The sequence below is a fragment of the Panthera tigris genome, chromosome D3, assembly GCF_018350195.1.
Source record: "Panthera tigris isolate Pti1 chromosome D3, P.tigris_Pti1_mat1.1, whole genome shotgun sequence".
NCBI classification, from domain to species: domain Eukaryota; kingdom Metazoa; phylum Chordata; class Mammalia; order Carnivora; family Felidae; genus Panthera; species Panthera tigris.
The window spans coordinates 984,814-1,006,511 of NC_056671.1; the positions used below are offsets into that span (position 1 = coordinate 984,814).

General features: G+C 59.8%; 2 protein-coding genes across 17 annotated transcripts in view; both read right to left on the bottom strand.

Annotated features, from left to right (window-relative positions):
* EP400 (E1A binding protein p400) overlaps positions 1 to 3,746 on the bottom strand; it is a 98,093-nt gene extending 94,347 nt beyond the window's left edge. For all 14 annotated transcript variants that reach the window (XM_042962447.1, XM_042962454.1, XM_042962453.1 and 11 more), the window contains exon 1: positions 3,650 to 3,746. The gene's annotated coding sequence lies outside the window, so the exon portion shown is untranslated. The remainder of the gene's footprint in view (positions 1 to 3,649) is intronic.
* Positions 3,747 to 8,885: 5,139 nt separating this feature from the next.
* Positions 8,886 to 18,938, bottom strand: PUS1 (pseudouridine synthase 1). Of its 3 annotated transcripts, none has more exons than XM_042961604.1 (6): positions 18,899 to 18,938; positions 18,312 to 18,543; positions 17,232 to 17,369; positions 13,383 to 13,485; positions 10,372 to 11,063; positions 8,886 to 9,150 (listed from the first exon to the last, which is right to left on the bottom strand). In XM_042961604.1, the coding sequence occupies exons 2-6, from the start codon at positions 18,531 to 18,533 to the stop codon at positions 9,121 to 9,123; spliced, it is 1,185 nt and encodes a 394-aa protein (XP_042817538.1). In that variant the 5' UTR covers positions 18,534 to 18,543; positions 18,899 to 18,938; the 3' UTR covers positions 8,886 to 9,120. The 3 variants fall into 3 exon arrangements, with proteins under 3 accessions (XP_042817538.1, XP_042817537.1, XP_042817536.1); XM_042961603.1 differs by having other exon boundaries at positions 18,881 to 18,918; XM_042961602.1 differs by lacking the exon at positions 18,899 to 18,938 and adding an exon at positions 18,633 to 18,800.
* Positions 18,939 to 21,698: the final 2,760 nt, after the last annotated feature.

The window sequence follows — 21,698 nt, forward strand, 5'->3', positions numbered from 1 at the left end:
GGGACAGGCGACACGCGAAGCTGTAGCTGGCAGACAAGCGCAACAGAAAGCTGTGGCAAGGTAAGGGACAAAGACAGTGAGTGTGAGTGACGTGGGCAAGGTGCGGAGTCCCACAGAAGCCGGTCTGAAGAGGGGCGTCTGAAAAGAAAGAGTCAGACCACGTAAGGACCCGACGTTCCACACAGGGCCAGGGCTCGCCCGGGTCCGGAGCCAGGTGTGGCTGGGCCAGGGGACAAGGAGTAAGGCGCGGGGGACATGAAGTAGCAGTAAGGACCTGGTCGCCAGGTACTTCATGAACTGCCCGAAGAACTTCTGGCTTTTCTTCCCGAGGGAGACGGGAAACCATGGAGAGCTTCAAGAAAAGAGATGCACAGTCTGACTCCTGTCTTGTCTTGATGTTTGTTTTTGAGAGAGAGACACAGAGACGGCACACGTGAGCAGGGGAGGGGCAGAGAGAGGACGACGGTGGATCCCAAGCAGGCTCCACGCCGCCAACAGAGAGCCCGGTGTGGGCGGGGCTCGAACTCACCAACCAAGAGATCATGACCCGAGCCGGGGTCTAACGCTTCACCGACCGGGCCACCCAGACGCCCCTGATTTGTTTTTAAAACGTCACTCGGGGAGCCTGGGTGGCCCGGTCGGTGAAGCGCTGGACTCTGGCTCGGGTCATGATCTCTCGGTTCATGAGTCTGAGCCCTGTGTCCGGCTCTTCACTGAAAGCGTGGGGCCTGCTTGGGATTCTCTCTCTCCCTCTCTCACGGCACGTGCGCGTTCTCTCTCTCTCTCTCTAAAATAAATAAACGGGGGCACCTGGGTGGCTTAGTCGGTTAAATGCCCGACTTCGGCTCAGGTCACGATCTCGTGGTTCACGAGTGAGAGCCCCGCGTCGGGGTCTGTGCTGACAGCTCGGAGCCTGGAGCCTGTTTCAGATTCTGTGTCTCCCTGTCTAACTGCCCCTCCCCTCTATCTGTCTGTCTCTTTCTCAAAAATAAACATTAAAAAAAATTAAAATTAAGTTAAATAAACATAAAAAAAACCAAAATAAAAACGTCACCCAGCTGCTTTGCTGAAATTGCAGTGCAGAACAGCTCAGGTGAGCAGGTAAAGCAGGGAGGGGAATAACCCAGGTAAGAGAGGGGCGACTGTGGCCAAGAAGGCAGTGAGGGGCAGCCAGGCTTGAATTCTACTCCGAAAGTGCTGACAGGTCACATTTAGGATGTGCTAGAAAAACAAATCACGCCAGAGGCCTGAGCTGAGGAGCCACAAATGTGGAGCTGCCTCCAAATGAAACGCCACAGCGTGTCAGCGGCAGGTGCCACACGAGTGCCAGTGTGGCGTGGACCTTGGCTCGGGAAGATCCAGGCAGGAGCTGCACGTTCAGGCGATGCTGGCGTGGGACCTACAGCCGTGACACAGGGACCGCCTGGCTGTACAGGCCGGCGAGGAGGCCTGGGGACTGCCCTGAGGCGTCATAACGTTTAAAACGAGGCAGGTGGGAAGGAGCCGGCAGAGGGACTGAGGCAGCGACCCGCCAGGTACGAGGACCAGCAGGGTGGCGTCCCAGCGCCACCAGGAGACAGAGTTTGGCGGAAGCCAAGGGCAGCCGGGTCAAAGGCTGTCCACAGGGGCCCTGGCAATGTCACAGCTCGGGTGACCCCAACAGGAGCGCTTTCAGAGGAGAGGTGGGGCCAAAAGCTTCAGTGAACTTGGTTCAAGACAAATGAGGAGAGAAGGTGGCGACGGGAAGGACAGGATTTTTTCTAAATCCGGCGTAAGAGGAAACTAAGACCTAGAAACGGTAGCTGGAAGATTGTGACAAAATACGCTGCAGCGAAGATAAACTCAAGACAAGACAACATCAGAGCCGGGGCCTAGAGCACACGAGCCGCGGCGCATCTGACACGAGAGAGCAAATAACGGCCGTGAACACTGCAGCGCCACCAGCAGCTAGCCCGGGAGGGAACACCGTGTCATCACCCTGTGTTTACAAAAGCACATAAAACCGCATTATACAATCTTACTAAAAAAAATTACACAGGGGCGCCTGGGTGGCTCAATCGGTTGGGCGGCCGACTTCGGCTCAGGTCACGATCTCGCGGTCCGTGAGTTCGAGCCCCGCGTCGGGCTCTGTGCTGACCGCTCCGAGCCTGGAGCCTGTTTCAGATTCTGTGTCTCCCTCTCTCTGACCCTCCCCTGTTCATGCTCTGTCTCTCCCTGTCTCAAAAATAAAAATAAATTAAAAAAAAAATTACACGGACAGAACAAAGTGCCGTTAAAAAAACATCAGTTGTGCTTCTCTTTAGGCGGCAGAATCATTTAGTTTCAAAATATAGTTTTGAACTTGCTGCAACCGTTCAGAGAGCATATTTGTTCTATTGACTCCACTCAAAACAGTTACCAAAACCGTTCTATTGCATGTGTCACTTCAAAAACCAATCAGAAAATACAGAAAGACTCAAACATCTACAACAGCAGGGATGGGCACCCACTAGCACTGGCTGTCCCCTTCTTCTCTACCGATCAGGTGACATCTGAGGAGAGACGGAGGGCTCCCGATCTCTGTGGAAAAGTGCTCAGGCACGGGGGACAACCAGCGCAAAGGCCTGGCGGTAAGAAGGCTGAGCCATCTGAGGAGCCCAAGTGGGCTGGCTACACAGCGGAGCCTCGAACATTCCGACGACGCTAGTGCGCAGCGCGCAGCCGCGTCCAAATGAGCCGGGTTTGCATCGGCCCAGGTGTCCCCCACAGAAGGACTCGAACAAGTCACTTTCCCTCTGCACCTGTTCCCACATCCGTGAAGGAGGGACGCCTCGCGCAGGAGGACCCGTGCACCGGGGAATGCCTATCCTTGTTGAGTATGTCGGACGTGGAGACTCCAGAACCAAACAAAAATCGAGCCAAGCCAACAGCTAACTGAGACCACGCGGGACCCCGCGGCCTGCCTGCAGTGAGGGCTGGAGAGCCGCCCCGCCTGGCACCCGGGTCTCTGAGCCGCGCCACTGCCTCCTCCACCCTCACGGCGTCCCCACCCACCCGGGCGCCCCGTCAGCGCGGGCGCCGTCTCTGCGCCAGCGCCCCCTAATTCGCCCTGGCGCCCCATCACGGCGGGCCACATCTCTGCGCCGGCGCCCCCCAACTCGCCCGGGCGCCCAGTCACCTCAGGCCGCATCTTTGCACCAGCGCCCCATCACGGCGGGCCACCTCCCTGCGCCAGCGCCGCCACCGGCCTCTGCGCCCCCTCCCCACCCCCTCCCCGGCGCCCCGTCACCGCGGGCCCCATCTCTGCGCCGCGCCAGCGCCCCCCACCCACCCCGGCGCCCCGTCACCGCGGGCCGCGTCTCCGCGCCGCACCAACGCTCCCTCCCGCAGCCCCGGCGACCCTCACACACCCCCGCCAGGCCCGACTCCCGGCGCCCCTCCCCCGGCGATCCCGTCTCCGCGTATCGCGTCTCTGCGCCAAACCGGTGCCACCTCCACCCCCGGCGCCCCCGCGCCAGCGCCCCCCCAACTCCCGGCAGCTCCCCCCAACCCCGGCGCGCCCCCGACTACACGCCCCTGGCGGGGGAGGGCTCTAAGAAGGCCGGGCGCGAACCGCAAGACTCCCGACCCCGACCCCCAGCGTCCCCGGTCACGCCGCGGCCTCACCTACCCGAGGCTGGACCGCACTCCGGCCGCGTCCGGCTGAGGCCTGGGGGCGGCGGTCGAGGCGGCGCCGCTCCGCTAGGCGCATCCGGGACCGCGGGAGGAGGAAGCGGCGGCGCGCCCGCTACGGCGAGCCGGAAGTGACGTAGCGCGGAGGGAGGCGACGAGACGGCCAGAGGGCTAGAGCGGTCGGGAGGGGGGCGGGCCGACGGGCCGTTGGCGGACCGGCGTGGCGGCGTGCACAGCCGTCGCTTCGGCCCCGAGGGTGGGCGGGGCTAGAGCGGCGTCCCCAGACCCCGCGTCGTGAGAACCAGGACGCTGGCGCTTCCACAGGCTGTTGAGAAGGGACGCCACATCGCAGGGGTCAGAATATTTGCAAAGCATACACCTGATAAGCGAGTTGGATCCAAAACAGACAGGGAGCTCACAACTCAAGCAATCAACAAACAAACGATTTTTAAAGAGCTTGTTTGCGGGGCACCTGGATGGCTCGGTGGGTTGACACCCCGACTCTTGATTTGCGTTCAGGTTGTGATCTCATGGTCGTGAGATTGAGCCCTCCGTCTGGCTCCGCACTGACAGCTGCTTGGGATTCTCTCTGTCTCTCTCTCTCTCTCTCTGTCTCTCTCTCTCTCTCTGTCTCTCTCTCTCTCTCAAAAAATTGAACTTAAAAAAAAATTTAAAGTTTCTTCTTTCTTTAAATTTTAATTAGTTTATTGACTACATCTGTGTCTCATACCTTTTTTTTAATGTAATTTATTGTCAAGTTAGCTAACATAGTTTATTTTTAACTAAGTTCTGCACCCAGTAAGGGGCTCCAACCCACAACCCCGAGACCAGGACCGGAGCCAGCCAGGCATCCCGGGACAAAGGAGTTTTAAGCAGGCGAAAGACTTGAGTGGATATGTCCCACAAGAACGGACTCCTCGCTCAACATCATCCAGACCAAAACCCCTTCTTTTGCTAAGACGACCTGGAAAAAGTAAGTGCTGGCGAGGCCGCAGAAATTGGGACCCTCGGACGCTGCTGGCGGGGATCTCAAATGATACGGCTTCTGTGGAAGACAGTTTGGCACCCCTCCAAGTTAAAGACAGAGCTGACATATGACCCAGCTGTTCCACTCCCTTAGTGTATAGCCAAGAAAGTTAACAACACATGTCCACACAAAAACATGCACACAAATACTCTTAGTGTTACTCGCTACAGCCAAGAAATGGAAACAACCCAAATGAATGGATAAAATGTGGCCGTGTCCATACAACGGATTGTTACTCAGCCAATTAAAGGGAGCAGGTGTCTAGCACACCTGCTACAACATAGATGAGCCTTGAAAGCAGTACTCAGCGGAAGAATCTAGACGTGGAAGGCCACATATCGTGTAATTCCATTGATATAAAATGTGCAGAGGCGCCTGGGTGGCTCAGTCAGTTAAACATCCGACTTCGGCTCAGGTCATGATCTCACGGTTTGTGGGTTCAAGCCCCACCTTGGGCTCTGTGCTGTCGGCTGGAGCCTGGAGCCTGCATCAGATTCTGTGTCTCTCTCTCTGTCCCACCCCTGCTCGTGCTCTGTCTCTTTCTTTCTCAAGAATAAACATTAAAAAAATTTTTTTTTTCATGTGCAGAATGGGAAAATCCGCAGAGGTGGAAAGTAGGCTAGTGGTTGCGGCAGGCTGAGGAGAGGCGGTGGGGGGTGACTGCAACCGGCCGTGCGATTTCCTTTTGGGGTTGATGAAAATGTTGTGAAATTAAGTAGCGCCGATGGTTGCACAATTTTGTGAATTTACTAAAAACTACTGAACTGTGTACTTTGAAAGGATGCATGTATGGTATGTGAATTATATCTCAGTAAAAAATTCATTTACAAAAATGAAGGCCAGAGCAGTAAAGTGCCTGGGCAAAGTGCAGGTGCAAAGGCCCTCTGGTATTAAACTAAAAATCCTTAGAATAAACAAAACTAAAATCTGGCTATAAAAAGGAGACAAGAGGGGCATCTGAGCGGCTCAGTCGGTTGAGTGTCCGACTTTTCAGCTTGGGTCATGATCTCATGGTTCATGAGTTCGAGCCCCGTGTCGGGCTCTGTGCTGACAGTACAAAGCCTGCTTGGGATTCTCTGTTTCTCTCTCGCAGACCCTCCCCTGCTCTCTCTCAAAATAAATATTTAAAAAATAACAAAAAGGAGACAAGAGTGGGCAGCTGCACTTACTAGTTGTTCCAGAATCACATGGAAAAGAACAGCTTCCCTCAGATTGAATTGCCTGGGTGGGGACTGGCTCTTTTTTTTTTTTTTTTTAATTTTTATTTATTTTTACATTTATTTATTTTTGACAGAGAGCAATAGTCGGGGAGGAATAGAGAGAGGGAGACACAGAATCCGAAGCAGGCTCCAGGCTTTGAGCTGTCAGCCACAGAGCCCCACGCGGGGCTCCAACTCACAAACTGTGAGATCATGACCTGAGCCGAAGTCCGACGCTTAACTGACTGAGCCACCCAGGCGCCCTGGGGTCTGGCTCTTTTAACCTTCAGAAGGCTCTCCTGCTTGGTGAGGCTGGAAACTTACAACGTACCTGCCACAATCCCCCACCGCCAGAGTCCCGGCGGAGTTAGCCCCCTTCTGTTGCCGCATCTGTGTGACACTGGAGGTAGAAGGGAGGTGACCACGTCCCTCCCGCTGCTCCTGGCCGTACTTGCTACCTGACAGCAGGGCCGTAGAACTCGGGTCTCCCCTGCAAGGGAGGCCCAGTGGTGGGTTGCCTTCAACTTGGAGACGCGGACAGTGGTGACTTCTTGACACGAACCCCTCATCCTGGGCCAAAGCCCTGGGCAGCTTGTCAGCAGCTCCACGTGTGTGGCCGTGGGCCGGGAGCTCTGGGAACTCCTGTCCCCCCACCTCCAGAGGGAGCATGAGGAAAAGGTGCCTCAGTGGGTCAGTTCCGTATTGTTCTGGAAACCGTTCCAGACCTGGTCCGGTACGAATCCAGGTCCTTGAGCCTCCCACCTTACCCCCCGGTCTGTAAGCTCCAAATTTCCTGTACAGAAAGTCTACAGAACCAGAGCATAACACCCTCCCCTCCAGAAACCCGTGTGCAGTCTCAATACGGCTGAAATGGCTTCCCAACGTGTCCCCGGTGGCTGACTCGTGTGCACACCCCACATGCTGGCCAACGGGGGATCTGGCAGGCGGCCGGGATCCTCCCTCATCCAGGGGCCAGGCCAGGGAAAGGAGGTGCGGGTGCTTGCCTTCCTGCGTCCTTGGGATAACACCGCTTTCCTGCTTGAATCTGAATGCTGGCATCTGATACACCGACTATGCCGATTCTGACCTTAGCTTCCTGGGGCCTCCCACGCTCAGGGATCGTGCAACCCAGTCAGAGGCTCGCCCCAAGGTCAGGCTTGCTCCCCTGGGGTTCTGGAGGAGCAGAGGGCAGCTCCTGTCATGTGATATTGGCAGGGATCCAATGTCAAGCACCTTCCATGGAGGGCAAGAGCTATCAAAACCAAGTGGCCATCGGAGACCCATCAGACCACTGATTCTGCATCTGGGGATACTCGCATGTGGACAAGGAGGTACAGCGATGCCCGGACAGACGCCCGGCAGCAGGCTGGAGACCGGGGCCGTCTGCAAGATGAGCCACCAGCAAGGACCACGCAGATGCTCATGTCTCTGAAACCACGCTATGTCGAGATGAGAGTTCAGTGTGCCTCGTAAGCCTTCATCGGTGTGAAGAGAGGGGTCAGAGGGGCTCACACGTGCAGAGCTCTCTGGGAGGAGCCACGGCAACCACTAGGAGCAGGGGCCCTGCAGAGGCCCTGGGAACGAGGGACCGAAGGCAGCCGCTCTCCTCTGCACTGCTGCCCCAAGTGTATGGATTACTTTAAAATACCACGTACCCATGAGTCCTCCAAGGTGGTTTAAATGGGTCACCCACTAATTACCCGCAGTCACAACTGGGAGTTATCTTCTCTAGTGGTTTGATCTTCCAACCAAGACCTCGTGTCCTTTCACAGGAAAACCCAAGGTCCCAGTAGCTACTCGGCTAATTTCTGCCCCCAGAAATGACTTAGTAGAGAACCCTGGCTATCACAGGGGACACTGACGTGCCTAAAACCAACCTCCAGACGTCCTCCAAACCCACCTTCCCCGGGGGCTCCATCTGTCAATCGCCCAGCTCATCAGTGCTCAAACGGAGCTCAAGTCGGCCCCAAATCCTCCCTTCTGTGCTCACCTCCATCCACCTGGCAGCAGGAGGCCCAACTACCTTCCTGGCCCCACACACACCTCACTCACCCTCTGCACATGGCCTCCCCAGGTCGCCACCAGCATCCTCAAAGGTCTTCCTGATCCTACTCGAACTACCCCATCTATTAACCCTCAAGAAGACCTCAAGAATATCTGCCCAGCCCCCCTGTGCACCCAAGTATGCCCATGCACACACCCCACACATCACAGGCATGCACACATCTCATGGGCACACAGGCGCCACGCGCACACACTCAAGCACGCAATCACGCGTGCACGCACAGGAGTGCACACGCATCACATGCAGGCACACATCACGTGCACACGGGCGCCACGCACGCACACACAAGCACACAATCACACGTGCATGCACAGGGGCACACATGCATCATATACACGCACACACTGAATGTACACACAGGCACCACGCACGCAATCGCTTGTGCATACACACACAGGGGTACACACGCATCGTATGCACGCACATACACAAGCATGCACATACAAAACGCACCCCTCCGCCACGCGAACTGTTCCAGACTTGCCAATTGCCCACCCGTCACCAGATCCCCCTCGTCTTGCTAACAGGTCACTTGTGTTCCGTGCCATGTTGCACACCACTGGGTAAAATGCATCCCCCAGTGTCCCTCGCAGTTAGACCAGCCTGCGAGACGCGCTCTTGACCAACGAGAGAAAAGGCTACTGGTGGGCCTTTTGCCAGGAACGCTCCTGGAGGGGCCGCCCTGTCCCTCTTCTGTCCCAGTCCCCCCAGCAGGAGCGTGGGCAGCACTGGGGTGGACGTGACCGGGTGAAGGCCGTGTGGGCGGCTCCAGGGTCAGGGCCACCTGCCCGGCTTCTCTGGCGCCGCCGCACTGCCCAGCTCCATCCCGAGGGCCCGGCGCGGGTCCGGGCTCCGCTTGCCAGCATCATACTCTGTCCCTTTACAGCACGCGGCACTGCCTCCCTCTCCGGACGCAAAACACACAGAAACGTAAAACAAGGGGTGCCTGAGGCAAAGTTTGTACTTATTTAATAAGAAAACTGCTTCTTTAAAAAAATAGTGTCTTTCCGTGCTGAGGTGTGAGCGGTTACTGCACGAGCTGGAAACAGAGTCGCGACAGGTCCTGCCGGCGACGGAACCCAACCTGACGCAGGTCTCGGGACCCTGAGGCTGCGGGGCCGCGGCGCGGCTCCCTGGGTCGGCGAGGATGGCCCTGCACCCGTGGGCCGGCCGCCGCCTCAGTCGCTGTCTCCCAGGGGGCTGGGTGCCTGTGGAACAAGAGCAAAAGTGGGGGTGGGGCGGGGCGGTCCGCGGGGACACACCACACCAGGGCCCCTCCCCCCCGCCTGCCCCGTCGGGGAGGAGCGCCAACACGTGTCCTCTCCTGCCTGCCTGGGGGGCGGGGGACCCAGGGGAACAAGGGACGGGATGTGGAAGGTCTCTCTCAAGGTGTCCAGCCAGCCAGCAGCCAAAGGTGGTTCCAGCAAGGGCGAGCAGAGGGCGGGCCCAGCCCCCCCCACCCCCCCCCCCGCCCCGACCCCCCATCAGATCTGCACATGCGCCGCCTCCTACCACCCCCCCCCCCCCCCGCCAAATTAGACTGGCAATTTTCACCTAAAATTCCAGAATGCCACTTTCTCTTGGAAAAACTTGGGGCTCTCCCAACGTGGCCCTCCCCGCCCCTCCTCACATGACCCTCCCGCACAAGGCGGCCCTCTCCCGGAGATGGCCCACCGCCCCCCCACCCGAAGTGGCGCTCTCTGGTGGCCGGGAGACGGAACAGGGGCGCTCCTGCCGGCCAGCCTCCACCGATCCCCATCGCTGCGCAGACACCGCTACGACTTTGACCCCACCTGCACACCTGCTTTTCCACACCTGGCCCACTCGCCTTGCCTAGTCACCCGCGTGCACCAGTTTACAACCCCAGGCGTGCCCGCAGCAGTGTTTCTGTGGACGCCTAGATGACGGCCCCGAGAACACCGGCTCAGGACCCGCAGGGGAGAGACCTACGGCCGCAGACCCACTAGCTCCAGGGCCTGGAACAGACGCCCCGTCCTAAATGCAGCTGGCAGGGATGAGCCGCCCCCGAGCCATGGCCCTGGCAGGATCTTGCGGGTGGGACATTCCGGAGCGGGCGTGACAACAGACACGTGCTGAGGACCCAGCAGGGCTCACCCTGACACCTCCCTCTCACCGATCGGAAGGCCAGCCACCAAGCACAGCCTTCGTCCAAGGTCACTAAGCACAGAGCGGGGAGCGGACACCAAGCAACATTTTGGGGTCACCAGCCACCCATTCCAATGCCCCGGCTCTGCTGGTCTGCAGTGGTGTGACCCCGTGACCGCCCCTCTGGGGCTCAGCTTGCTTGTCTGCATGATGGACACAGGGACACCGGTGCAGAGCAGGCTAGAAGCTCGGCCGAGCTCCCGAAAGGGAAGGCCTGTGGCGGCCCCGGGGCCCCCGCCTCCAGCCCCTGGTCCCCACCCCACCTTGGCACCCAGGCCGGCTGCCGCGTGGGCGGTGGCGTCGAAGTCGTGCACAGGCAGGGTGCCCAGCCACCGGGCCATGGACCGCTCCTGGCGCTCGGTGCTGATGATGGTGGGGTAGATGTGCTGCTCCTTGAACGCCGCGACCCCCGCCTCCTCCTGGGTCCAGTCCAGCGGCTCATGCAGCCCGTCGTTGCCAAAGCGCTGGTTGTACTTGTCGAAGTGCACGCGCTCCAGGACCAGGCCGAGCCCCGGCGCCTTGGGCACGTCCACCTTCGCCTCGCCCCAGCTGCGTTCCAGCAGGCTCTCGGGGGCGTAGCCCTTGATCACGGCCACCACCAGGCCGACCATCTTCCTGATCTGGTGCGTCATGAAGCTCTGGCCCTTCACCTTGATCACCGCGAACTCCATGCCCTCCCGCACGAAAGGCTCCTCGCAGAACATGTCCAGGATGTAGCGCCGAGCGCTGGCCTCCCGGGGCCCCTTCTGCGAGGTGAAGTTGTGGAAGTTGTGCGTGCCCTTGTAGCAGGCGAGGAGCGCGTTCACCCGCCGCAGCGTGTCCGCGCTCAGCCGGTAGCTCTCGTCCTGCACGTCGTGGTCCTTGTGGGCGAAGGCGAACGTGGGCAGCATGTACAGGTAGGTCCTGGCGTCGCACTTGTTCTTGGAGTTGAAGCCGCCCGTGACCCTCTTCAGTCCTTGAGGGGAGAAGGGGCAAATGAGGACCACACTTCCTGCCAACAAGCGTCTGGACCGCACACGGCCCGACTTCCGCGCACAAGCCTGCACCCGCCCAGCGTGCAACCTCACAGCCACGCACGCACACGCACACGCACACTCATCAAAAGCACAGGCATGTGTTAAAACCCAGGGCTTGTCAAGATGCGGGAGGCTCATCTCCACAGGACGCACGACACTGCGGGTGGGAAGCGTGGCGCGACCCGAAACCACCCCTTACGAGCGGTTGGTTCTGTGCGAAGACACCGAGACAGCAGCATGTTTAACAGCAAAAACAAACAAACAAACAGACAGACAGAGAAAACTTAGAAAGCCCAGCCACAGAAAAACGGATCCAGGATGCTCTGGAACGATCATGGGATGAAGCAGCGGGCAGCCCCTGAAGACGAGGAGGCCAGGTCTGTGGGAGACACCTGTCCCGTGGGGGAGCCAGCGCGTTCTTGGTCGTGTCTGCGTGGCTGTTGCATCTGCTCGGGGGGAGGTTTTCTTTTCTTTTTTCTTTTTTTTTTTTAACGTTTATTTATTTTTGAGACAGAGAGAGACAGAGCATGAATGGGGGAGGGGCAGAGAGAGAGGGAGACACAGAATCGGAAACAGGCTCCAGGCTCCGAGCCATCAGCCCAGAGCCCGACGCGGGGCTCGAACCCACGGACCGCGAGATCGTGACCCGGGCCGAAGTCGGACGCTCAACCGACTGAGCCACCCAGGCGCCCCACGGGGAGGTTTTCTTTTAACGTTTGTTTATTATTTTTGAGAGACAAAGAGACAGAGCGTGAGCGGGGGAGGGGCAGAGAGAGAGGGAAGCACAGAATCCAAAGCAGGCTCCAGGCTCCGAGCTGCCCACAGAGCCCGATGCGGGGCTTGAACCCATGAACCGTGAGATCATGACCCGAGTGGAAGTCGGACACTCAACCAACTGAGCCACCCAGGTGCCCCGCTCCGGGGGGGAATTTGAGTTACAAATTCACGGTCGTCCGCACCGAGCATCGCCAAGCTGCACTGTGCACAGGGCCGCCCCGTGTGATGCCACGCAGGGAGCGCTGACCACTAAGCTGACTGGACGGGACGCGACGCGGTGTTTGTTTTAGCGAAACGGGCCCGTCTGTGGAAGGCGCCGCAGAGCCTCCCACGGAAGCGCGCTGTTTGAGGCCTCGGGAGGCCTGGCGAGGATGGGCTCCACGAGGCGCCACCCGCAGGACCGTCTCCTGGGGGGCGGAGCGCCCGCCCCCCACGACAAACAAGGGCCCCGCTTCGCTAGCACACGCGGGCTCGGCAATCGACGGGCGCTGGCCGCCTCACGCCCAGAGTCTGGTTTGTGCCACAGCTCGCGGCGGCTTTGCCCAAGAGACTCGCGCTCGCCCACGCCCCAGGCGTGCTGCCTGATTCCGCAGACAGAACCCCACAGCGACAGGAAGCAGAGCGGCAGTGGGGGGCGGGTCTCACCCAAGAAGGTTCCGCAGACGTGAGGTACGTCAAAACCTCCCAACTGTATACTTAAACCTGCCGCTGGTCATTCGGCAATTGTACCTCGACCGGCCGGTCATTTAGCCGGCTGCGCGCAGGGCGGCCGGCACGTCCGGGCGGAGCCATACACGCCCATCGGCGCCAAGCCCAGGGAAGGGACAGGGCCACGCCGCTGTGGTTTTCGGGCTCCACGACAAGTGGGCTGAGGGGAAGCGGCAAGGCAGGCTCGAACACAGACGACCCCACGGCCGCTCGGCCTGGGTGCCGGCGGGGGAGGTAGGGCGGGTACAGTCAGGGAGCGCGTGCGGCCGAGACCGAGGTCCCGGGGCCGCGCGGCCCCGGCCGTCCGCAGAGTCTGACAACCGCCGCCCTCAGCCCCAAAGCAACCGCTGAAGAACCACATCAAGTTACAGCTGACGGGGCAGCCAAGACGATCATTAATTAAACGGAATTACGAAAAATGTTAGTCCAGAAGAAGAAACAGAAAAAAAGGGGAACCCAGAACAGACAGGACAAAGAGAAACAGACGGCAAGTTCGACACCAACCGTCCCAGCACCAGGGCGAACGTGAACCGCGCGTGCAGGCCACCGAAGAGCAAATAGTCGGACTAAAAATCCCCACCGGGCTTGTCACAAAAGGGAATAATCGCCGGTTGTAACTTCCCCGAACCTGGACTTGCACGTGCAGCGTTTGGTTAAAGCGAGGCGTGTGCGGCAGCACGTGAAGGGTGGTTCCGGGTCTGTCTGCGCAGCTGGCCTTCAGGAGGACAGGGAAGCCTGGTGAAACGTCAGGGCCCCGCACGCGCAGCGCTTACCCAGTATCCGAATGTGAGGAGGAAGGTGGCCGTTGATCTTCTCTAAAATGTCATCGATCAGCCACACCTTCAGGGACACGACCTGGCCCGCCGCGGACACGCCCTGCAAAGGAAGCAGAGGGGTCGGGCGCCGGCCGGAAGCTGCGGTTTTGGAAAGGACGCTGCACCCACCAGGGGCCGGCAGCACAGCTGCCCAAACGGTGCGAACGAGCTCCAATCCCAACAAAACCCGCACCGCGTCAGGCAAGTAGGAAACACAGTCCCCCTCGGATGGGACCCTAAACTAGGGGAAGAAGAAGATACGATTCGGTCGGGAGACCGCGAGGCAAAGCTAGGAAGATCCGCCACCCTGCTCTGGGCACCTGCGGGCACCCTCGCTCGGGCACGTGGCGGGGGCGGGGGGCTCACGCTCCGGCCCACGCACACGCCATCCGCCCCCTCGCCTCACCACAGGGCACTTCCCGTGTCCCCTCCCCACGGGGAGGGCGGCGTGGCACACCAAGGCGCCGTGAGACCCCGTTCATTCACGCAGCTCGCAGGACGGCGCACTGCCAGCACGGTCCTGGTTGAGCCCGAGCCACCGCTGCTCCTCCCTCGCTGGGCCGGAGCGGGGCGCACCCTCCATCGCAGGGGTACACGCACGGCAACCAGCAGAGCTAGACTCACACCGTGCGCGGCTCAGGCACCCGAGGGTCTCGGAGCGGGTCCTCCACCAACAAGGGGGGACCACCGCGCCAGGGGGTACCGACTGGACCGGGAAGGGGTGCCAGCTGCACAGATGACTGGATCCAGATGTGCACCCCCCCCCCCCCCCCCCCGCTGCACTTTCACCTAAAAGCTGTACTGAGAGTCAACGCGGCAGAACTTGCAGGGACAGGGAAGGGGACAGGAGTGCTCCTGGGGGGCGGGCGGGCTCTGGGCTGCTCACCCGAGTGCAGACACCCAGGCGTCCACTCCAGCATCACCCGCTTCGCCGCACGCTGCCGCGTGCGCCCGTGGACCCATCACGTTTTCCAAAAAGGCTTAACACACGCGAAGAAACCAACTCTAACGAGTGTAACGTTCCCGTCCGGAACCTTTATCCGAATTGAGCCACGAGAACAATCGGACAAATCCGGATTGAGGACATTCATCAAAACGCCATCACATCAGGAAGGTGCAGGAGGCATTTTAGGTGAAAGGGAGCTCAAAGGCCAGGCCGGGCACGAACCCGGGTTTAGGTGCTGGATCAGGAACAAAACCAACGCAGGCGGGTAGTGGGATCCTGCAAGTGTTGGGTTCTCAGGAGCGACAGGTACACTGAGGCGGTGCCCGGGGCGCTGGATTTCAGGGTGAACAATGTCTGCAACTCACTCTCCAAAGGTTCTGTTTAAAGCGGGAAACTGGGGCCGCCTGGGTGGCTCGGTCGGTTAAGCGTCCGACTTCAGCTCAGGTCATGATCTCAAGGTTCAGGAGTTCGAGCCCCGTGTTGGGCTCTGTGCTGACGGCTCAGAACCCGGAGCCTGCTTCTGATTCTGTCTCCCTCTCTCTCACTGCCCCTCCCCCGCTCATGCGCTCTCTCGCTCTCTCTCTCGAAAAAAAACATTAAAAAAAATTTAAATAAATAAATCAAGCAAGCAAACGGGGGGGAAAAAAGGAGGGGCACCCGGTTGGCTCAGCTGGAAGCACATGGGACTCATGATCTTGGGTTCGGGAGTTCGAGCCCCAGATTAGAGGTAGAGATTCCTTCAAAATAAAATCTTACAATAAAATAAAGTCTTAAGGGAAAAAAAAGGATGGGAACGAGGGATGCCTGGGTGGCTCAGCTGATTAAGCGTCTGACTTTGGCTCAGGTCATGACCTCGCGGTTTGTGAGTTCGGGCCCCACACTGGACTCTCGCCATTAGCGGGGAGCCCCCTTGGGATCCCGTGTCTCCTCCTTCTGCCCCTCCCCATGTGCTCTCTTGCAGGGACAGGGAAGTGGACAGGAGTCCGGAGTAAACAAACAAACAAAAAAAAAGGAATGAAAACAGATCGCAGTGCTACATTTCTGTATCAGTCACATGCTGACACGAGAACCTTCTGGACGCACTGCTGGGGCAGGAGAGACTGCCAAGGGGTGTGGGCTCCTTTCCAGGGAGATGAGTATCCTGACAGCAGCTGCAGGGCTGTCTGCACCACTCTTCAAACACACGAGTCCACTGAATCGCACCCTTTGAGTAGCCAAACTGTGAGCAGTGAATTCCGTCTCAACGAAGTACGTATTTAAATATCTGAAATCAGGGGCGCCTGGATGGCTCGGTTGGTTAAACGTCCGACTCTTGATTTCAGGTCAGTTCAGGATCTCAGGGTTTCTGGGATGGAGCCCCGCATCGGGCTCTGTGCTGACACTGCGGACCCTGCTTGGGATTCTCTGTCTCTCTGCCCCTCCTGTGCTTGCGTGCTCTCAAGACAAATAAGTATTTTTAAAACTATAAAAAAATAAAAATCTGAAACAGAAACCAACAAAATGTCGTCATTTATTCATCCCAGGGGCCGGAGGCACAAGTGTTGGGATGTTAGTATCAGAAGTTTGGTTTCTTCAGGCTCTCCGAAGTGTAAGAGGAAACACACCCGGACAAAGCAGTCTCTAGTAACAGTGGAAATTGGGCACCACGCTCTGAGATGCTCTTTGTCAGCTCAAGCAAATATCTGCTGTTTTCTGCCTTGAAAACAACCAGAGAACCCTAAGTGCAAAAGTTAAAAAGAAGAGGAAAACCATAAGGGAGTCCAGGACCCTGAAGTGTTTCCGCATCACCTACAAGAAATGAACCCGCGGCCCCATTTCCTTTTTCCCCTATCTGTTCAACAGCACCAGTTCCAGGGTCCCGCCGGCCTGACGCGCAAGCCCAGGGGATCTGGGTACCTCGAGACCCTGGGGGGCATTATTCAGCAGCTCAGGGCCCCGAGCTACCCGTGTCTGTGTCAGACCCACGGTGACCTCAGGCAGCCACAGAGACATCTCAGGGCCAGGGTCTCGGAGCAGGGGCAAAAGGCTTGGTGCACACTATGCGTCTCACGTCTACCAGCAAAGAGCTTGGGGTCTGTGCCCTCTGCCCTACCCACCCGCCCTGCACCCCTCCAGTCTCCTTAGGGAGCTCCTGCCCAGGCCAGTCCCACGACAGGACAAGACCACCCAGCACAGCTGCCACGCCAGCCGTGACTGAGCCCACGACAGACACGTGAGCCAATGAGACAACAGAGTGGGACTCGATCTCAGGACTGAGTGGACAGCACCGGGCCACGGCCACCGAGGCTCCCCAGTCCACCAGATGTGGCCAGTGTGGTGGTGATGAGCCCTGAGCACGGAGCACCCAACACACTGCCAAAACGCACACACATGCGCACACACGCACACTCGCAATGGGAACTGTGTTAACTGTACTTATATTGACCACGTGTTGAAAGAAGGCTATCTTGGAAATACGGACTCAAATAAAACCATTAAAACCAGTTTCACCTGTTTCCTCTCCCCTTTCAGAAAATCTGACGTTACGATCCCACAGGAATTGGCAAGCTTGAGACACCTGTATCTAAGGCAGATGTTGTGGCCACCACGCCACCCACAGGGGCAAGGGAGGAGGATTCACAAACAGGACGCAAACCAAGTGTGGGCAGCAGGGAGCACTGAGGTCCAGCCACACCTGGACTAGAAACACCCCAGAACTTCTCAGTTCCTTCCATTTCGGCGCGTCTGGTTTGTGCACCGGTCATTCGCAGCCGCGAGTCTTGACAAGGAAAGCCGCGAAGCTGTGAAGTCAAGGACAAGCGCCGCCCAGGAGCTTCAGGCGCTGCTCGAACCTGCGGGGGAGGCGCAGAGACGGTGCCTACCTTGTCAGTGCGGGCACACCGCTGGAAGGACATTTTCCTCATATCTTCACCGTGATTTTCAGGAATACAGCCCGACCGGACCAGGGCAGACACCAAATCATCTTCGATGGTCTTGAATTGTGAGGACCCAACGTTCCTCTGAAGAAAAGAATAGAAAAGCAGTTTTTTTCACTCAGTCACTGCCCACAGGTGGGAGCCCTGGGCCCGCGATGCTCCACACAGGGAGCCTGTGTGCTGTGTCCACACTTGTGGGCCGGGGGGGGACACCGCAGCTCCTCCCCACCCATGGCAGGTAGGACAGTTACCGGAGGGTACCCACAGTCTCTAGAAACGCCCCACCCCGGGCAGCCAGGTGAAAACAGCCAACAGCAGGGATCACCCGAGATGCTGCTTCCTCCCACCTGGTCAGATCCGAAACCAGCACCTCTCCTGCTGGAGACCCATCTGTCTGCAGCGGCTGGGTGCAGAGGGACACCCTGTCTTAGCCCCACAGGGAGGAAGGCCTCTGGACACACAGGGAGAAGCGCACCCCAGGACACTGCCAGCCAGGGCTGGACTTGGAATCCTTGGCTTTTCCTCAACCCTTCAGTTCACACGACGAGCCTGCACAACAACCTCCTGGGATTAATGCGTGCTGGGAAAGGACACCCATGACTTCTAGAAGCTCCATAATACTGCCCCTCAGATCTTGCCCTAACCAGACTCCAGGACCCGCAGGACTCTGTGACATCAACAAGGTGGCCCTCCTATTCTCACAGAAAAGAGAATTCTGCTTGCCCACAGGCTCTGACCCTCAATGTATCTGACAAACAAGACAGCCGAGTCTTCCAGCCGCCCCCCCTCGCCTACGGATGAGAAAAGGGCACGAAGAGCTTGAATCAATCGCTTGCCCGTGGCCACACGATGGTCAGCGGCAGAGGGGGCCCCTTGGACGCCCGGGAGGTCCGTGAAAGCCCCCCAGCGTGGCATCTCCCAGAGACGGAGCAAGGCTCAGAGCCGCCTGGGTTCCAACCGAAATCCTGCCCAAGGGGACTCACCCGACCTGCCTGCCTGTCCCCGGCACACGGCGGCCCCGCACACCTGCATGCCGTGGTAGCCCTTCCCGGAATAGCCCATGAGCAGCACGATCTTCCGTTTGGGCAGCTTCCTGTGCTGCTCCGCGTCCGAGGCGCTCCGGAGCTTCTTCGCCTGCTGCTCCGTTTCCTCCCAGATCCTGGCCCCGCCCCGCCAGCCACCCCGGGCCTTCGGGTCGCGCTCCGGCCGGGCGCCCACGGGTGCGGGGGCCTCCACGTTCCCGGCCATGGGGGGCAAGCTGCAGAGACACGGACGGCGTGAGCGACGCGGCCGCGCGCGGCGGGGCGCAGGCTGGAGACCGGGCCCGGGCGAGCGCGCCGTCATTACCGGAGCAGACGCGGTCCCAGGCTCGGGCTGCACGGTCCGCAGGCTCTCCTCACGGCCCCGGCCGCCGCCCGCACGACTCGGATCGCCATGCGCGACCGGGGGGCGGCGGGGGGCGCGCGCCCGGCCCCGGCCCTCCCCCGGGTCCTCCCCGGCCCTTCCCGCCCGACCCTGCCGCCCCGCCCGGCCGGCTCTCCCTCCGGAGTGCGGGAGGCCGCGGCCACTCTCGCCGGAACCAGAAGGACGCGCACCCGCTCGGCCCCACTCACGGCGCGGCGGAACGAGCCCGAGCCGGACCACGTGGGCGAAGGCGGAAGTGCAACGCGCTGCGGACGGCGACCGGGCGCGGACAAAAGTCCCCCGGGCGGAGCTTAGGCCCGGGGGCGGGGCGATGCAGGGCCCGAGGGCGGGGCGAAGCGCGGCGCGCGGCTCCTCGGAGCCTGCAGGTGCCGACAGGTGCTCAGAAGGGCGGGCGCGGACGCTCGGATCCCGGTTGCACCCCCGCCCTAGGGAGCCAGCGCCGCGGGCCCTGCGTTCCCGAGGGGGACCCCAGGGGACCCCAGAGGGCCCCCGCTGAGCCCCTGGCCTAGAGGCTCGCAGCAGCAGTCCTGGTGCGCAGACCAGCGCCTCCTCAGACTTTGCAAGTCTCCCGGATCCGTGGTAGCAGGCGTTTGCTCTGCGCCAGGGCTGGTTCTGGCACAGTTGGGAGCACTTGGGGCATACGTGGGGCGGGGAGGGAGCGCAGTCCTCGGGGAAACCTTGAGCAGGGCCCTGTGGGGACGGGGCGGGGGGCTGGAGGCGGTGGCGGAGGTGCCTCATCTCCGGTCCAGGGGGCTCGGGAGGCGGCAGGAAGCGCCTGCGCTGGGTCAGCGAAGAGAAGGACCAGGCGCTCAGTAGCTGTGAAGCTCCCGTTCTAGTGGGGGCACGCACAGTGGAACAACCAATCGGCAAAATAAATAGGGCATCACAAAGTAAGAAGTGTCGTGTGCAAAGCGAACCGTAAGAACCGGCCGCACGCTCGCGACGTGAGTGAACCTTGAAAACACTGCCCGCAATGAAAGAAACCGGATGCACACGTCCTCGTAGTTTTGTGGGGCTTAGTGGTTGCTGACAGGGGTCTCTCCTGGACCACACTCCACGCTTAAAGGTGAAGATGAGAAGGAGCTCATGCAGGTGACAGAGGATGGCTCACCTGTGCTGAACAACCCCCAGGACAGCCCCCGCCCCCTCGGCAGGAGGGAAGAGAGGGGCCCCCAGGTTCCAGGGCTGACAGAAGGGCCCGGTCATGTGTGACGGAGGGAACTCTGTGGCTCAGCAGCTTTAGGAAGCATTGGGCTGTCTTTGCAGGGGGCACCCCTACCCTCCTCCCACAGATGCCCTCTGCAGGGAATGCTCCCTCCCTGCTCTAGCAGCTCTGAGGGCACAGGCCCCACCCTGGCCCTCACCACCGAGGAGATGGCCATGCAGCCCCAGGTGGAGGGCATCCGCAGGAGTCCAGGACTAACCCAACCGAGACCTGGCAGGGCTGGATGCAGAGGCTGCAGGCTGTGCCTCCCTGCCACACGTGAGCCAAGGGCTCTCAGTGCTGGAACGGAGACCCAGACCAGGTGGAGGTCTGTCTCAGGGGCAGGCCCAAGACCCCAGGCTGTGCCCCCTGCAGCCCCTGAGGAGCCCCCCGGCGCGCCCCCAGCCAGGCCATCGGGTGGGAAGGATGGAGGCACCTGTTCCTTCCTTGAGCCTGCCCAGGGGTCCCGGTAGGAGCGAAGCAGGCAGAAGGTGCACACCGTGACAGGTCAGGTGAGAGGCTCCCTGCAATGCACTGTGTGGGGAGCAGACCACCATACCGGCTCCCTCCTCGGACCCCACCAGCTCCGGTGGCTAGCCTGAGCCTGGTCCTCCTGGCCAAGGGCCCCTGTGCATGTGCCTGGAACGTGCAGGGACACGTGAGGTCCCAGGACGGAAAGGAGCCAGTCCTTCCCGCAGAGTTGCTGCACGCCAGGACGAGCCCTCCTGGGCCCGCCCCTTCCCACCAGGTTCTTGCACAGGGGATGTTTATAGCAGTTTTAGCTATAACTGCTAAAACTTGGAACTGGATAAAGTGATCCATCCAGACAACGGAGTCACATTCAGAGCTAGAAGGAAGTGAGCCATGAAGACGTGAAGAAACTTTAGACGTGCATCACTAAATGGAAGAAACCAGTCCGAAAAGGCTGCAGGCTATGTGATTTCAACTCCAGGACATTCTAGAAAACTCAAAACTATGGCAGCAGTGAAATGACCGGGTTTGCCGGGGCTGGGGGGAGGGAATGGGCAGAACAGAGGGTCAGGGGGCAGTGAGGCTGCTCTGTGTGATGCTGTGGTGGTGGATACACATCATCGTTCATCTGTCCGACCCACAGACGGACGGCAGCAAGTGGGCCCTAACGTATACTACGGCCCCAGGGAGATGGCGTGTGTCCTCGTAGGTCCACACGTCCCCCACCCACCCAAGGTGTGGACAATCAGAGAAACGGAGGGAGGGCTGGTGGGGAGTGTGGGCACTCTGAAGTCTGCTAATTTAGCAACAAAATGCCATGACTGTCCTAATCCCCTGGGCGTTCCTTCCTGTTACTGACATACCAGGAGCCCCACAGAGCGGATGGGTCCCGCCAGCCCGCCCCCTTCCCCACCAGCACCGCCGGGTCTGCAGGGAGCCTCCGGGCCCGGGCCTCCAGGCCCCACCTTCTGCTGCCTCTGACACCACCTCCCCACAAGCTTTCATGTCTTATTGCGGTTAGCCTTTTCGGTAACGAGGTATTTTTAAGTCACAAGAACAGCTGTAGCTTTAAAAATGCAATCCTAAGAGCGGCCCATCGAGCACATGAAATGATGCCGAAGGTCAGCAGCCGTAAAGGAAAAGCAACCAACCACAGCACAGCCGGAATCAGGGCGGAATCAGAGCGCCGGAGAGGGAGCAGTCCAGCGCGGGTTCCCCTCACAACCCGCACCCCCTCCCGGACCCCCTCAGGGACGAGGACAGGCGGCCCTGGTGCCCGGGGGATGGACACAGCCTCAAACTCCCATCTGCAC